The 13,672-nt window shown below is 36.7% G+C and overlaps 1 protein-coding gene across 1 annotated transcript in view; it reads right to left on the bottom strand.

The window, feature by feature from the left end:
• The window catches only part of LOC148953470 (transmembrane protein 53-like), a 69,107-nt gene that overhangs the window by 13,230 nt on the left and 42,205 nt on the right, over window positions 1-13,672 (bottom strand). Inside the window, exon 6 of the mRNA XM_089088549.1 lies at window positions 710-867. Coding sequence (XP_088944675.1) covers window positions 710-867 — 158 coding nt within the window. The remainder of the gene's footprint in view (window positions 1-709; window positions 868-13,672) is intronic.

The following is a 13,672-nucleotide window of genomic DNA, read 5'->3' as shown; positions in this document are numbered from 1 at the left end:
CAAGGTTTCTTTTTTTTAATTTGGCACTCGCTATTACCAAAAACTGCTTAACTCACATGGAGGCCTTTTTATTAAAAATGGAATTCCCAATTTTTCCTGATTTCTCACGATATATATGGTTGTTTAAGTTTTCAGTTAACTATTTAAAAAATCCAGGTTTCTACTGTCCTTGGTACTTCGAAGGAAAAAACAAGAAGAAACCCAATAATCGTCAAAATCTTCAAAAGAGAAATTCCTTCCACCTTAGTTTAATCTTATTTAACGATGCCATAAAACTTCAATTTCTCAATGAAAGATTGGCTACAAAGCAGACACTTTAAAAGCTAGATTTGTTTTTACACTTTCTACCCAATCCCAAGCCGCTACTTTTTTTATTATTAATGGACGAAATTTCAGGGAACTAGATGTTCCAAAATATCAATTCCTCTAAATGTGGCCCGTGACAACAACCTATCAAACCTTGGAGTGTTTTCGAGAAAGGTAGCATGTTGGCTCGTATTTTGTAAAAGTGGTTAAAACAAGTAAATTTCATAGGATTTCGTAAAAAAAGGCAAAAAATGTTATAGCCAGTACACCCCCCCCCCCATTCGCTTACACAGAGAATAATTTATGCTCGTTTTAAGTCTTAATATTTATCCTTACTTTCTGTTTGTTCAACCCCCCGATGCTTCCTTCAGTTTCTGGTCCCTGGGTATCTTAAAAAGCTTACCTAATGTATGCCTCCATAGCAACCCTAAGCGGAACAAGCTTAGGAAACATTGCTCTTGATAGTCCAGCAGGAATGCCCTCAAAGTCAACTGCACTATCGAAAACTTGGGCTGAAATAGAATCCAAAAGGGGTCGGAAAGAATTGGGTTGATTTCTAACCTATAAAACATAACATTCAAAGCAGGCAGTAAAAAAACAAAATTAATATATACTAAATAAATTATGGAGCTTAATTTGATGATTCAATATTAAAGTGGATTAAGATGATACGGTACCTTCAAAATCATTTGGCGAGTTTCAGCGTCAGCTGACCGTCACTGAGAACGGCCGAGAATTGTTACTTTTAATGTGAAATTTGAAGGAAAAGACAGTAAGATTTTATGTCCCTTTTGTCAGCGAGCTTATCAATCAAAGTGGGTGACGCCCACGCAACATATATATATATATATATATATATATATATATATATATATATATATATATATATATATATATATATATATATATATATATATATATATATATATATATATATATATATATATATATATAAACGAGCAATAATTGTATATATTTATGTATGTATTTATTTTTCCTCAAAAACGACTCCATACTGCTTCGGGAAAATTGGTATCTTGGGATATTCTCGCATAAAAGAAACGATCTAGATAGGTCAAAAGTCTGAGAAAATTCGTTAAGAACCTTAATTTTTGGTTTTTGCAAATGACGTCATGTACTATTTTAGTACATCATATAAGCATTTCTTGTGACATCATATAAGAATTTTCTCATATTATGTTAAGGATAGCATAAAAAAGATTGTTGGGTTTCCAACGCATCAATTATTTATATGATATAATGTCAGTTGGAAGGCAAAAAATAAAAACGAAAATTTGAACCATCAATTGCGACAACACCAGTACGGGCAGCTAAAGCATAGACTATAGCTAAATTGTCTGAAGTAATCAAAATCCAAAAACGTGTCAAAAATTAAAATGAAGAGCAAAGACACGGGCGGTTAGAAGATATGCAAAAACGAAAATTAGAGCGTGTAAAAATGAAAATGAAGAGCAAAGACAAACGCGGTTAGAAGAATAGCGGCGGTCTATCAAAAATGAAAATGAAGAGAAAAGACACAAGCAGTTAGAATACATGTGACACCGAGCATGTGAGCGAGTCAAAAATGACAATGAAGAGCAAATATAAACGCAATTAGAAGAATAGCGGCGACGTGTCAAAAATGAAAATGAATATCTAAGACACACGCGGTTAGAAGACATGCGATACCGAGGATGTGAGCAAGTCAAAAATGGATATAAAGAGTAAAGACACCCGCGGTTTGAAGACATGCGACACCGAGCATGTGAGCGAGTCAATTAAAATCAACCTGGACAGCGATAATCAAAACGTGTCAAAATTGAAAATGATAGCGATGATGATTTGGTTTGGGATTTTAACATGGATAAGATCATCAATGCCTACCATACCTTTGTTAAAAAAAACAAAGGTTCGGCGATATGCGTTTCATAATGAACGAAGACAAGTCGAGGTAAAACGAACCAAACAAATTGAAAATGATAGTGATGATAAATGGGGTTTGGATTTTGACATGGATAAGGTTATCAATCAATACCTTTGAAAATCAAAAACCTGAACTAGATAAATCATTGGAAGAAAAAGAAGTTTTTGTCCCACCACCTGAACAATTTAAAGAAACAAAAGGTTCGGCGATAGGTCTTTCATCATGATTAAATAAAAAAACAAGTTTTGTTTTAACTGAAAGTAAGGAGCGACATTAAAACTTGAAACGAACAGAAATCCTTCCGTATATGAAAAGGTTCTGTCCCCTCCTCAACGCCTCGCTCTTTATGCTAAAGTTTTTTATTTTTTTAACAAATAAAGTTGTCAGACAGAGTCAAACTTTAGCGTAAAGAGCGAGGCGTTGAGGAGGGGACAGTCCCTGCATTTACCTCCCCCCAACGGGTCACCCGCCTGAGGCTAGGCGAGCGGGTCTATTAGGCTTCGGTCACTTGTTCGTCTGTGAGTCCAGGCAACTTGATGGTCATCTGTAAATCCTAAGATTCAGTCACCCGCCTGAGACTCTAGGCGGGCGTGCCTCTCAAAAGCAAATACAAGTATTTAAATTAAGAGAGTCATAGTTACACTCGCCGTTTACCCGCACCGTTTACCCAAACAGTATGAAAAATTTAGATCGCCCCGTTTGCCTATAAGTTCAGGCGACTTGTCGGTCCACTTATTTTTAACTAATTTTGTGTTATTGTAACTATCTCCGCGCATAAATTGAGTCACCCGCCAGAGACGCTAGGCATACGGACCTATTAGGCTTAGGTCGCTTGTTCGCCTGCGAGTCCAGGCGACTAGGTGGTCCTAGAGTCTCAGGCGGCTGACCCGCGGGGAGGGGGGTATTTTCCAGGGGGAGGTATTTCCAGCAGGGGGGGGGGTTATTCTTCGGGGAGTAACCGCCAAGACCCATTTAAATCATGGGTCATTACCTAAGGCATATGAACACTTTTCAAATAAATATAGTATTTAATTTTTACCAAATTTTAGATCCCATAACCAAATTTAAATTATACCAGAGACAATCTGTATGTCATTATGTGTTGTGTTTAATTTAGCTTAATTAATTTTTTTTTCGTTGATAAAGGCTCTCGGACGTGGGGCAAAAATATTCAGGTTTTCATTATTTAAGGTTTGTTTCTGTTTTTGTTGTATTGCGTAATAGTCTATGAGTCATTCCCTGTTGTGAAAACTTTGCTTGGCCTGAAAAAGCTTCAATACTTTTTTCACCTATTTAAAGCAGGGAAAAGGTGTAGCTTACTGTTTGTCAGTCTTACTTGTATATTCATGTGGATATAATATTCATATGCTCTTGTTTTTGCTTTTCCTTGCATACAATATTCATGTTTCAAATATGAGCAGTCATCTAGTGAAGCAGGAGACAATCCCTAGACAATCCCTCACTCTCATTGATCATGGATTTTTTTGGGGGGGGGGGGGGGAGGGGGCTGTGGTATCGCTAATATTTTATGCATATTCATATGGAAACAACATTTGTACTTCAAATATCCAATGGATGTGGAGTGAATACCTACAGATTTTCCTTGACCATTTTGACACACCGAGACACTGTTTTGGCTACAGTTTCAGTGATTTTTTTTTCTCAGTTTGTTTATAGGCTAAAATTTCAATGATTTTTTTTTCATGTTCAAATAAATCTAACTAAACCCTGACAAAGCCAAGAAAGGGGGAAGGAGAAGTGGCAACCCCCTTTGTGGCCAACATATTCATCGGAATTTAAGAAAAAAATTCTCAAAATCAAACTGCATCAAGTTCAGGAGGTCTAATCCTCTAAACACACTCCCTGGATCCACTGATGTTCACACTCCCCTAAGAATTTCTCCAAGATCACCTATTCAACACTCAAACCCTCCGCACCTGCAATATCAGGAAATATCTTGTAACCACTGATAGTGGAATGGGCCGCCTGAAATGGTTAGCCCACGTTGTAGCAAACCACGGAATATATCTTAGAGAATTCTTCAAGCCGAGCCATTCAACAAGTTTGGCCACAAATAGTCGGTCAAGTGGCTCGCCATCGCAGAGTTACATATATTACACAACATAGTTGAAAGGAGTCTCAAAGTGCCTTGATGCCAAGCGAGACTGAAACCCACCACAATTACAAGTGAACACTCCCCTAAGTTCAACTAAGTTCCCAATATTGGCCGAATTCTTGGTCATTGGTATAGTAATTTTTGTTCACGTAGCTAAGTCACAAGCAATTTTATTATATAAAAAAAATTCAATATATCTCAAACAGCATTTTATATTTTCATTGTATTAGTTGAATAACAGAAGAAAATAAAACTTATTAATCGACAAGCCTACAGAATGTGCAATTATTACATCAGGATTAACACCGACTTAAGCTGTTTTCCATTAAACCTCAAAAGTTACGAATAATCAAACAGTTCGTGGTAACGAACTGTAAGTAAGGAGCGACCCGGCTCAATGGTAACCGAAACTGTAGAAAATGGAATTTTGATACAAATAGATGCATAAAAAAAATAAGATTTTAATGCTGATCTCGACTATATAAGATTCATCAAGTTTACTTCCACCTATCAAAAGTTACGCGCCTGAGAATATTAGGCTGATTTTCGAAAAAGAGGCGGAAACACCCCCTAAAAGTTATAGAACCCTAATGAAAATCACACTATCATATTCAGCCTATCAGAGAACTCTACTGCGGAGATTTCAAGCTCCTATCTATAAAAATGTGAAATTTTGCATTTTTTGCCACGGCGTGTTTATTTGTTTGTTTTTTTCCTAGGGGTGATCGCATCGACCCAGTGGTCCTAGAATATCATGGGAGGGCTTATTCGAACGAAAATTAAAAGTTCTAGTGCCCTTTTTAAGTGACCAAAAAATGGAGGGCAACTAGACTCCCTCCCAATGTCATTTTTTCCCCAAAGTCACCCGATCAAAATTTTGAGATAGCCATGTTGTTCTAAATGGTAGAAAATATGATAACTATGTATTTGAGGATGAATTAATCCCCCGCAGTCCCCGAGGGGAGGGCTGAAAGTTATGAACTTTACCAAATGTTAACATATAGTATTGGTTATTGGGAAGTATACAGACGTTTTCAGAGGGGATTTTTTCTGGTAGGGGGGAGTGGGTCGGGGGTTATGTGGAAGGATCTTACCATGAAGGAAGTTTTCATGGGAGAAGGGACATTGCTATGAAGGGGGCGCCGGATTTCCCAGCATTATTTAAAAAAGATCATAAATTATATATAAAAAAACAAGTTTTTTAACTGAAAGTAAGGAGCAACATCAAAACTTAAAACGACAGAAAACATTACGTATATGATTGGGTTCATTCCCTAGTCAATACCTCGCTCTTTAAGCCAAAGATTATTTAGCACTTTCATAAGAGCTATTTATTCTAATTAACGGCATTTGTGATTAAGGGGTCATTTTTAAAGAATTGGAACAAAATTCGAACTTTAGCTTAAAGAGGAAGGTATTGACTAGGGGGCGAACCCTCTAATGTACATCTTAAAAATATAAGAATATAGAGGTTCGTTACGTAAGTTAATTTGTAAGTTACGTATATTTATTACTAATAAAAACGTTCGTAAATAAAATTAGAGAGGTTTCTAGAAAGCCATTTAACCAAATAAAAGTAAAATTAATGTTCAATTTTCTTTTAATCATTCATGTACGGTGAGTCAAAATCAAAACCTTCATTAATTCTAAAACGTTCAAAAAATAGATTAAAAAAAAAGTTTTTTTAACTGAGAGCAAGGAACGACGTTAAAACTTAAAACGAACAGAAATTATTCCGTATATGGAAGGAGCTGTACCCTTCTCAACGCCTCGCTCTTTACGCTAAAGTTTGACTTTCTCACAACTCTATTTTTTTAAACAATGAAAAACTTTAGCGGAAAGAGCGGGGCGTTGAGGAGGGGACAGCCCCTTTCATATACGGAATAATTTCTGTTCGTTTTAAGTTTTAACGTCGTTCCTTACTTTCAGTTAAAAAAACTTGTTTTTTTTATTTAATAAAGGTAAGATCAAGCACTCCACCTTTTAAGAAAAAGTATTGATAAAACTAGTTAAGCGAGATATCTATTGAAGATCTTTCACTAAGTCCTACATGAATCACGAAGTTCGACTGCATTAGGGTTCTACTCTTTTATTAAACTTAGTTATCTAAATTCTGTTCTCTTTACTTATATCCATAAAAACTTGTCATGGAAATAAACTGTAATTATATAAACAAGCACATAATATAATTTATATATAGTTCTGTAATTATGAACTAAAAGAAAAAACTGGAAAAGATTTAATGGTGAAACAGATTTAAATCAGAAAAGAATTTCGCGTTTTAATATTTAAAAATGACAGCCTTAAATCACAGCTTTCACCTAGGTACATACTCAAGCATAAATATTTTACTTTCCATCTACAATTGGAATGAAAATCCATTTGAAATGAAAATCTTATAATAATAGATAAAACTTCTTAGGACTGTGATTAACAGGAAAATAATAATAATAGTTGAAATATTTTGCTTTCACATTCGGAGGCTTCCAAAAGAGGCTTCCAAAAAAGCGCGTTATTACTAATAGTTTGTCGTTTCAATTACATACTCAGAGCTAGGCTCTCTCCAAAATCTGAAATCGTAAAAGGCTCTTAAATGATAATGATAAAAGGCTCTAATGATAAAAACTCTAATGAGAAAGGCTCCAACCATAAAAGGCTCTCCCCTTCATTATTTTTGTATTAACATTTTTTTTCTTTTCACTGTCACTATTAGAAGATTCTCGTTTCAGTTGGGTAGTCAGAGTTAGGCTCTCTCAAAAAAATTCATAGCTTCCCCATGGTCCCCTTATTTCTCTACCAGTGATTTCGTGACGCCAAATTCCTTGATTGCCAACAAATGAATGAAGGAGAACAGGGCTGGACTCTATGAACTTTCTCTAACGGGCTCAAACAAAGGTTTTTTTTTACCTGCATTTTTAAGACCAATTTAAAGAGAAATATTTCGGGGGGGGGATTCAACCCAAGTAACCCCCTTCCTCCTCCCCACGTGAATACAGTTCCAGCTGCAGACTAGTGTCCATTTTAGGGACATCAAGAGCAATCATACTAAGTAATTTTTCCAAAATTTCCACATGAACAATCATCCAAGGTATTTTTTTTTCAAATTTGTTTGCAGTGTCACACTTGCAACACAACGTTTTCAACGTTTGCTTAAATTTTACGTCTCATTTTATACCTAAAGTTGCCAATGATCAGCCAGCTTCTATATTGTTCGGGTTTTTGTTTTGATTTGACCACAATTCCTTGATTGCGTTCATTCAAACTCTCCAAATAAAAACCAATGGTTATATTTACAATGCCAGTTATTTCACCGAGAGTAATAGAGGCTTTATTGTCTTTCATCAGAGCCTGCTCGTTGAGAACAACAAAGATAGGAGGAAATTATCTGTTGCGCTATTCAAGTATTCCCGGGAAGTGCTTTCCCCGCTGAAGGATTCCATTCAAATTGACTAGTCGATATAAACAAGAAAAAACTTCGAATAGAAAAGGTCTTTTGAGCAATACGTCTCATAGGATGTACTTAAAAACCTCATTGAAAAGGAGACTAAAACAAATACAGAAGGTAAAAATAGAACAATTCTTGGTTAATAAAAAATAAGAGAAAATCTAGGACTCAGGTCTTCAAGCAACAACTCTCTGGGATAATTTTTGGGAGGAATTCCCAGGCTGAAATAATAATTTCTATATTAAATAGCTAGATCCAGGTCGAAATTATTGAAATACAGTCTCATTGACCAATTCCATTGATCATACCTTTTAATTTATTTAAAAAAATAACGGCTACTCCTGTAGATATACAATGAATTGCTACTTTACTTACATACTTCCTGTGCAAGCCAGAGGGTCAGTCCCACCTGGCGCCAACAACTCCCACAACAGCTTTGGAGGATCACACTGCTTTTGTCCTTGAATGGACAGCAGGTCCGTTAATGGTCTTTAGCCAGTTTCGATTTGATCGACAACTATGTCACTGGAAAACTTTCAACGTCTCAATGTCTTGCATGTAATTTTTGGTAATTCCTCCTCTGTTCACCTGGCTTCCAATTGTATGATGCAGGTAGCTCACATGTCAGTATATCTGGACAAACCGTACCCTGTTGTTTTTTTTTAATCAAATTTTTCAGCACATTCATTATTAATCATAAAGTCACACCAGATTCGTCAGTAATTACAAAGCGGCATCACATTGTTCGGTCATCGCAAAGCCACGCCGTATTCTTGCTTCTTCGTTTGATATTCTTGGCTGAAATGACTGATATGGAAGATGTAATGGAGGAAGCAGTCGTCCAACACTTTGCGGCTCTCAGGGACCATGTTTTTCATGGGCTAAACCTGACAGAAGCCTTCAATTCTCCCGTCAGTCAATTTTGGGCAAACAAAGTACCTCAGGAAAGTTGAGAGACTAAAACGGTATAACTCAGTGTTAAACGCCAGACCTTTATCGCTGACTGCTAGCTACCGCTCTCTCAACAACTGGCTATTCAAACCCTCCAGTTGTTTGATCATATTCTATGAACACCAGCAGAAACTCTTGCAAAAATTGCATTATATTTCGACCCTCCAGTCTACGAATGGAAGTGACCGCAAGGGAGACCTCGGGCTAGATGACAGGACAGTTTCTGTATTTTTTTTTTTTTTTTTTTTATTCGGGCAAACGTCGTCCCAGAATATGTCCCTACACTGGTTTAAGATCGTCAAGCCTAAAGGTAGCAAGTATCGTCCATCTTTACGGTGGTCAATCGGTACGAGCCTTAAATCAAAATTAAGTCATCTTGACTGAACGATCCCTAGACCTTAACTTTTGTCTTAATGCTGACAACAATTAAGCGTTGTTGTCAGTCTTAATATGTTGTCTTAATCGTACTTCCAAATCTCCTTTCCCCTCAGATTGTCGCTTTCAATTATTCTGAGTAAACATTCACGGCCATAAACGGAAGGGGTATCCGGTTGGAACCGTATACCCTGTGAACGGGAACCGTACTGGGAAATGCAAATTACTGTAAAATAAGCAATCTTCGTTTTTATTTCCAGTTTGATCAGCCCTCCCCCTACCCCTCACATCAAAATCACAAGCAGACACCAAGTGGAAATATTCACCCTCTACGGAATTCCTGTCATTATTTCAGTTGGTAAATAAACCAAAGATACGAAGCCGCCATTTGGCAGAATTAAAACAAATTGTTAAGCAATTAGTGCTAAATTTTGTTGAGAATGCTTTTTGATGTAACAAATTAAAATTCGGGTCATCTGAGGACATGGATTCCGGTTGTGGGTATGAAACCAGGAAACCTTAATCAAAATCTACTACCCATCTCTGCTATTAATTCTCTGCTGTTGGCATTTCATCGTAAAGAAGCCTTTATTGCCTTATTGTTAGTAATAATTATTGATTGTATTCATAGGTTTGTCAATTCAAAAAAAAATTGTTTAAAACTAAAACCTCATGAAGGGGGAGAGGCAATACTAATTCCCGTTCTTGGTGCCCATCTAAGAACATTTTGTAGAAGCTATGTTAAAATACGTGAGCATGATAATTACGGCTAAAATTGTAATAGTTTTAAAGCTCTTTTAAGCATCAGACTTTTCAGTCACAACTTGAGAAAATCTTATGCCCCCCCCCCCCAACAAAGTTTTTGCTGGGTACCAAATGACATTGTATGACGTCGATAAAACAATAAACCTGAAGAGTACAAGTGAAAAGAAGAAACGTTGCCACATAAAATGCCATGCACATTATGAACTTGTCAATATATCAAGTCGTTTCCGCCAAACTCTGAATCTATAACTTCATAATAATTTGGAAGGATAGCGTTCTCCTGAGCTTTCTTATTATGAATGAAGCTTTCTAATTCACACGTAAGAAATCGGTATGAAACCACATCTAATCTGTTGGATTGGAAGCTCAGATGGCCACTGAAGAAGACGAAGATGTTTTCTTCCTAATTGGCAATTCACCAGCTCCTAGAGGTGCCAAATTGAGTTCCTTCTATATTGTAAAGGAGACTATTAATCGAAACTGTAATTCTTCTGGAATCAGAGTATGTAGAAATTCTTTTAGAGTGTAAAGATAATAACATTACGGAGCTTTCGGATTAACACGTAAGAAATAGTGTTAGGTTGCGCATGTTACATTATACTTATTCAAACTATTTCACAAACCATCCCGTCAATATTCAGAATAGCAAAATTTAATCTCTTGGCTATAAAAAAGAGCAAGAAGAACAATTCAAGAACTTTTTTTTTATACTTACTACTTAATTTACTCGAAAATGAAATCCGTATATTCAGTTTTTTTTATGGATGTTTGTAGCAGATTGATTTCTTATCACAGAGAAGGAAATTATTTCATTAAACTGAAAAAAAATTAACCCAGAGTGCATTTTCCTATAATTTGATCAATACCCAGCATTAGTAGTAATTATCAACTAACACAAGTAATTATCCATTAATTGTAAAGCAGTCTATACTTTAATAGAGTAGGCTCCAGGTATAATTTTACGTTTCTTACGTTGACGCACAGAAAAACTAAAAGTTAAGTTGACCCTAAGATCACAAAAGGACCATTACAAGTGATTTAACACGTGAAAGGTTACTGTCAATTACATAAGGCAGAGGGGAGGTTTGAATTAGCAAAGGCATCCTGACCACCATCATTGAATTTAGTAAAGTTCTTCAAGGACACTCGTCTTTTCACACAGGTACATAGGAAATCCCATTAGCTGGGTAATCCATTTCAAAATTACTTCTTACTTTCACCAACCTTCCGAATCATTAGATTTAGTAGATTAATTTAATGATAAACTAATTCAGCACTTTCATCAATATTCCGGAGCATAAGGTTTAATAGATTAATTTAATGATTTTCTTCTTTTCACACTTGGCTGGGACTTTATTTTGTTTTTTTATTAAAAAATAATCCTTATTTTCATTTTGTGAAATTCTTCATTTATATCTTACTTTTGTTCCAGCCTGTTATATGCCGGTTACTTCTGTTATTCTTGTATAATTTCTTCTTTGAGTTTTGTCTGGTTCTTTTATTTTCCACAATTCTTTCTTTCACATGTCGTTTTTATATCTCTTTCCTTATGATTTGTTTTCAGTCAGTTAGATTTGGGTCTCCCCCTCCTATTTTTTCATTCTTCGTGATTTTTTATTAACTTCTCATCACTTTTATCACATGATGCACCGCTACTGCCACAAAGTTCTGCTCTATTGGCTTATGACCGTTTTTCTTACCATAATAAATGGTTTGATAAGCCAAATTGGAAACGAGTAAATTCTGAAGTTTATTTGTATGTTCTTTGCTCGTTACTGTCAAGCCTAAAAATGCCTTTTGACCTTTTACAAACCTCTGTAAGGTCACCGATAGCTAAGATTGATTTAAATTGCTACTGTTACCAGCTGTGCATTGTTTGATGTCAGCTGCATCAGCTTCAGTTCCTGTTGAACGTGTTAGACTTGGCACCAGAAAACCATTGTGGAATGTGTGCCCAGAAGTGAAAAAATCTAAACAACGCGCGAAGTTTTGGCTTCACCTTTGGATTGCTTGTGATCGGCTCAAGTCTGGCAAAGTATTTAAAATTAAGCAAAGTTCGAAACGTCATTTTAAATCTTCTGTGCGTCAAGCCCGCCTGAATGCTTTGGATGGCCCCTCAGATCGGAAGTCTTGGTCCAATATAACTAATAGCAGCAAATGTGTGCCTGCTACAGTTTCGATTATCAAAATCAGTGATTTTGTTGCTCATTTTACTCGTGTTTTTTTCTACATTTAATCATTCTACCCAGTCCATGTTTTATTCCTTAGTGCATAATACTATTCCTCAAGTTCTTCAGCAAGTACAGGGTTTTGAAAGGTCATTTCGTTTCAAACTATAAGCTCTGTTCTATTTTTATAGGATTTCCCGGCCCCAAAGATAGGCCAAATATAAGAGTCAGAAGTCCTCGGAATTAGAACTGTGTTAGATGGCGTGGGATGCCTAGTCACATGAATTCGCCATTTCCCGAGTTTTTGCATTTATTTATGTATTTTATTTTTTTTATTTCAAATACAAACTGTACGAATAGTAAAAAACAGTAAAAAATCAGATACACATGATGTGCTTACGATTGACTGATACAGGTAAAATATTTGGAATCACTCTTGCTGCTTCTTGGGCATCAATTTCGATATGAGGTCAGTTTTTCTCTTTGCAAGAGACTGCTCCATTCTCGCAGATTCTACCGTCTGCTCTCTTTCCCTTGTTCGGGACTTCACAGCTCATTCGAGCAAAGAAACAGCTAGGGCAAAGTCTATGGAACTCTTGGACTCAGCAGCCTTCTTCATTCTGTCGGTCGCTTCCTGAAGTAGAGTATGTGCTACTGTCCTCTTTTCTTGCTCTGATGCTCTAAGTATTTTCCTTTTGCTTTCCAGGTCTTCTATTTCTTCTATTTTATCGTGGACCTCCTGCAACTTCCGCTTGCTGTCCTCTTCGAAAGCTGATTTTTTCTTCTCGGATAGCTCTTCTTTATTCTTTTCATCCAGATATTGTTGATACCGAGATCGTGCGGAACGTGCAAGATTCAACAGCTCTTTTGTAATAACAGACCGTTCTGTTTTTCCTCCATAAAGCCTCAACGTGGCATACACCATGAATCTCCCATCCAGAACGCGTTCAGACATCAAGGCCTGGTCTTCACCGAGAATCCTACCAGAACGCGAGAACCCACGCTCAACATCTGCGCTGCCATGCGAGAACGTCAGTACCGCTTTGATAGGCTTGGTAAGTTCCGGGTTCTTGCTGTCTCCGCGCTCATTCACCAGTCCAAAATAATGTCCAAAAATGATCGATCCGAGTAATGTCCTCACGGGGTCCAGTTTCCGTTCGCAAAAGCAGCCACTCAGCCTGGGCGACGTCTGAGCTTACTCCAATCGTAATCTCGCGTGCCACAACCACTATGTCTGCAATGCTTCTTGAATCCTTTATGTTAATCGGACTCAAAATAGCGTAAAGCATCAAGAAAACCATCCTTTTCCAGAGTACATTGGTTCAAAATATGGCGAATACCCGCAATAAAATATTTTCGCACATCGACATAGAAAATGGCCTTGTCTTTCAGTGTTGCTTTCTCACCAAAAGCTCGTTCCACATTTTCTGAAACTATGGCCTTTTTTGCTAATTTTTCAGCAAGGTCCAACATTTCTGGTGAGATATTTGCAGTCTTGGTCACAAAATCTGGAGTAAAGACCCGTCTACAAAGCGTCACAACTATTCTTTTGATCTCTAAGTGCAGAACATGATTGAGAGGCTCTTCTTTCTGAAACAGTTGGGTGAAACTCATGAACAGTT

The sequence above is a fragment of the Artemia sp. Qi Xiang Cuo genome, chromosome 4 (genome assembly GCF_049724085.1).
Source record: "Artemia sp. Qi Xiang Cuo chromosome 4, ASM4972408v1, whole genome shotgun sequence".
Classification (NCBI taxonomy): domain Eukaryota; kingdom Metazoa; phylum Arthropoda; class Branchiopoda; order Anostraca; family Artemiidae; genus Artemia; species Artemia sp. Qi Xiang Cuo.
This window is presented reverse-complemented; position numbering and strand designations above follow the sequence as displayed.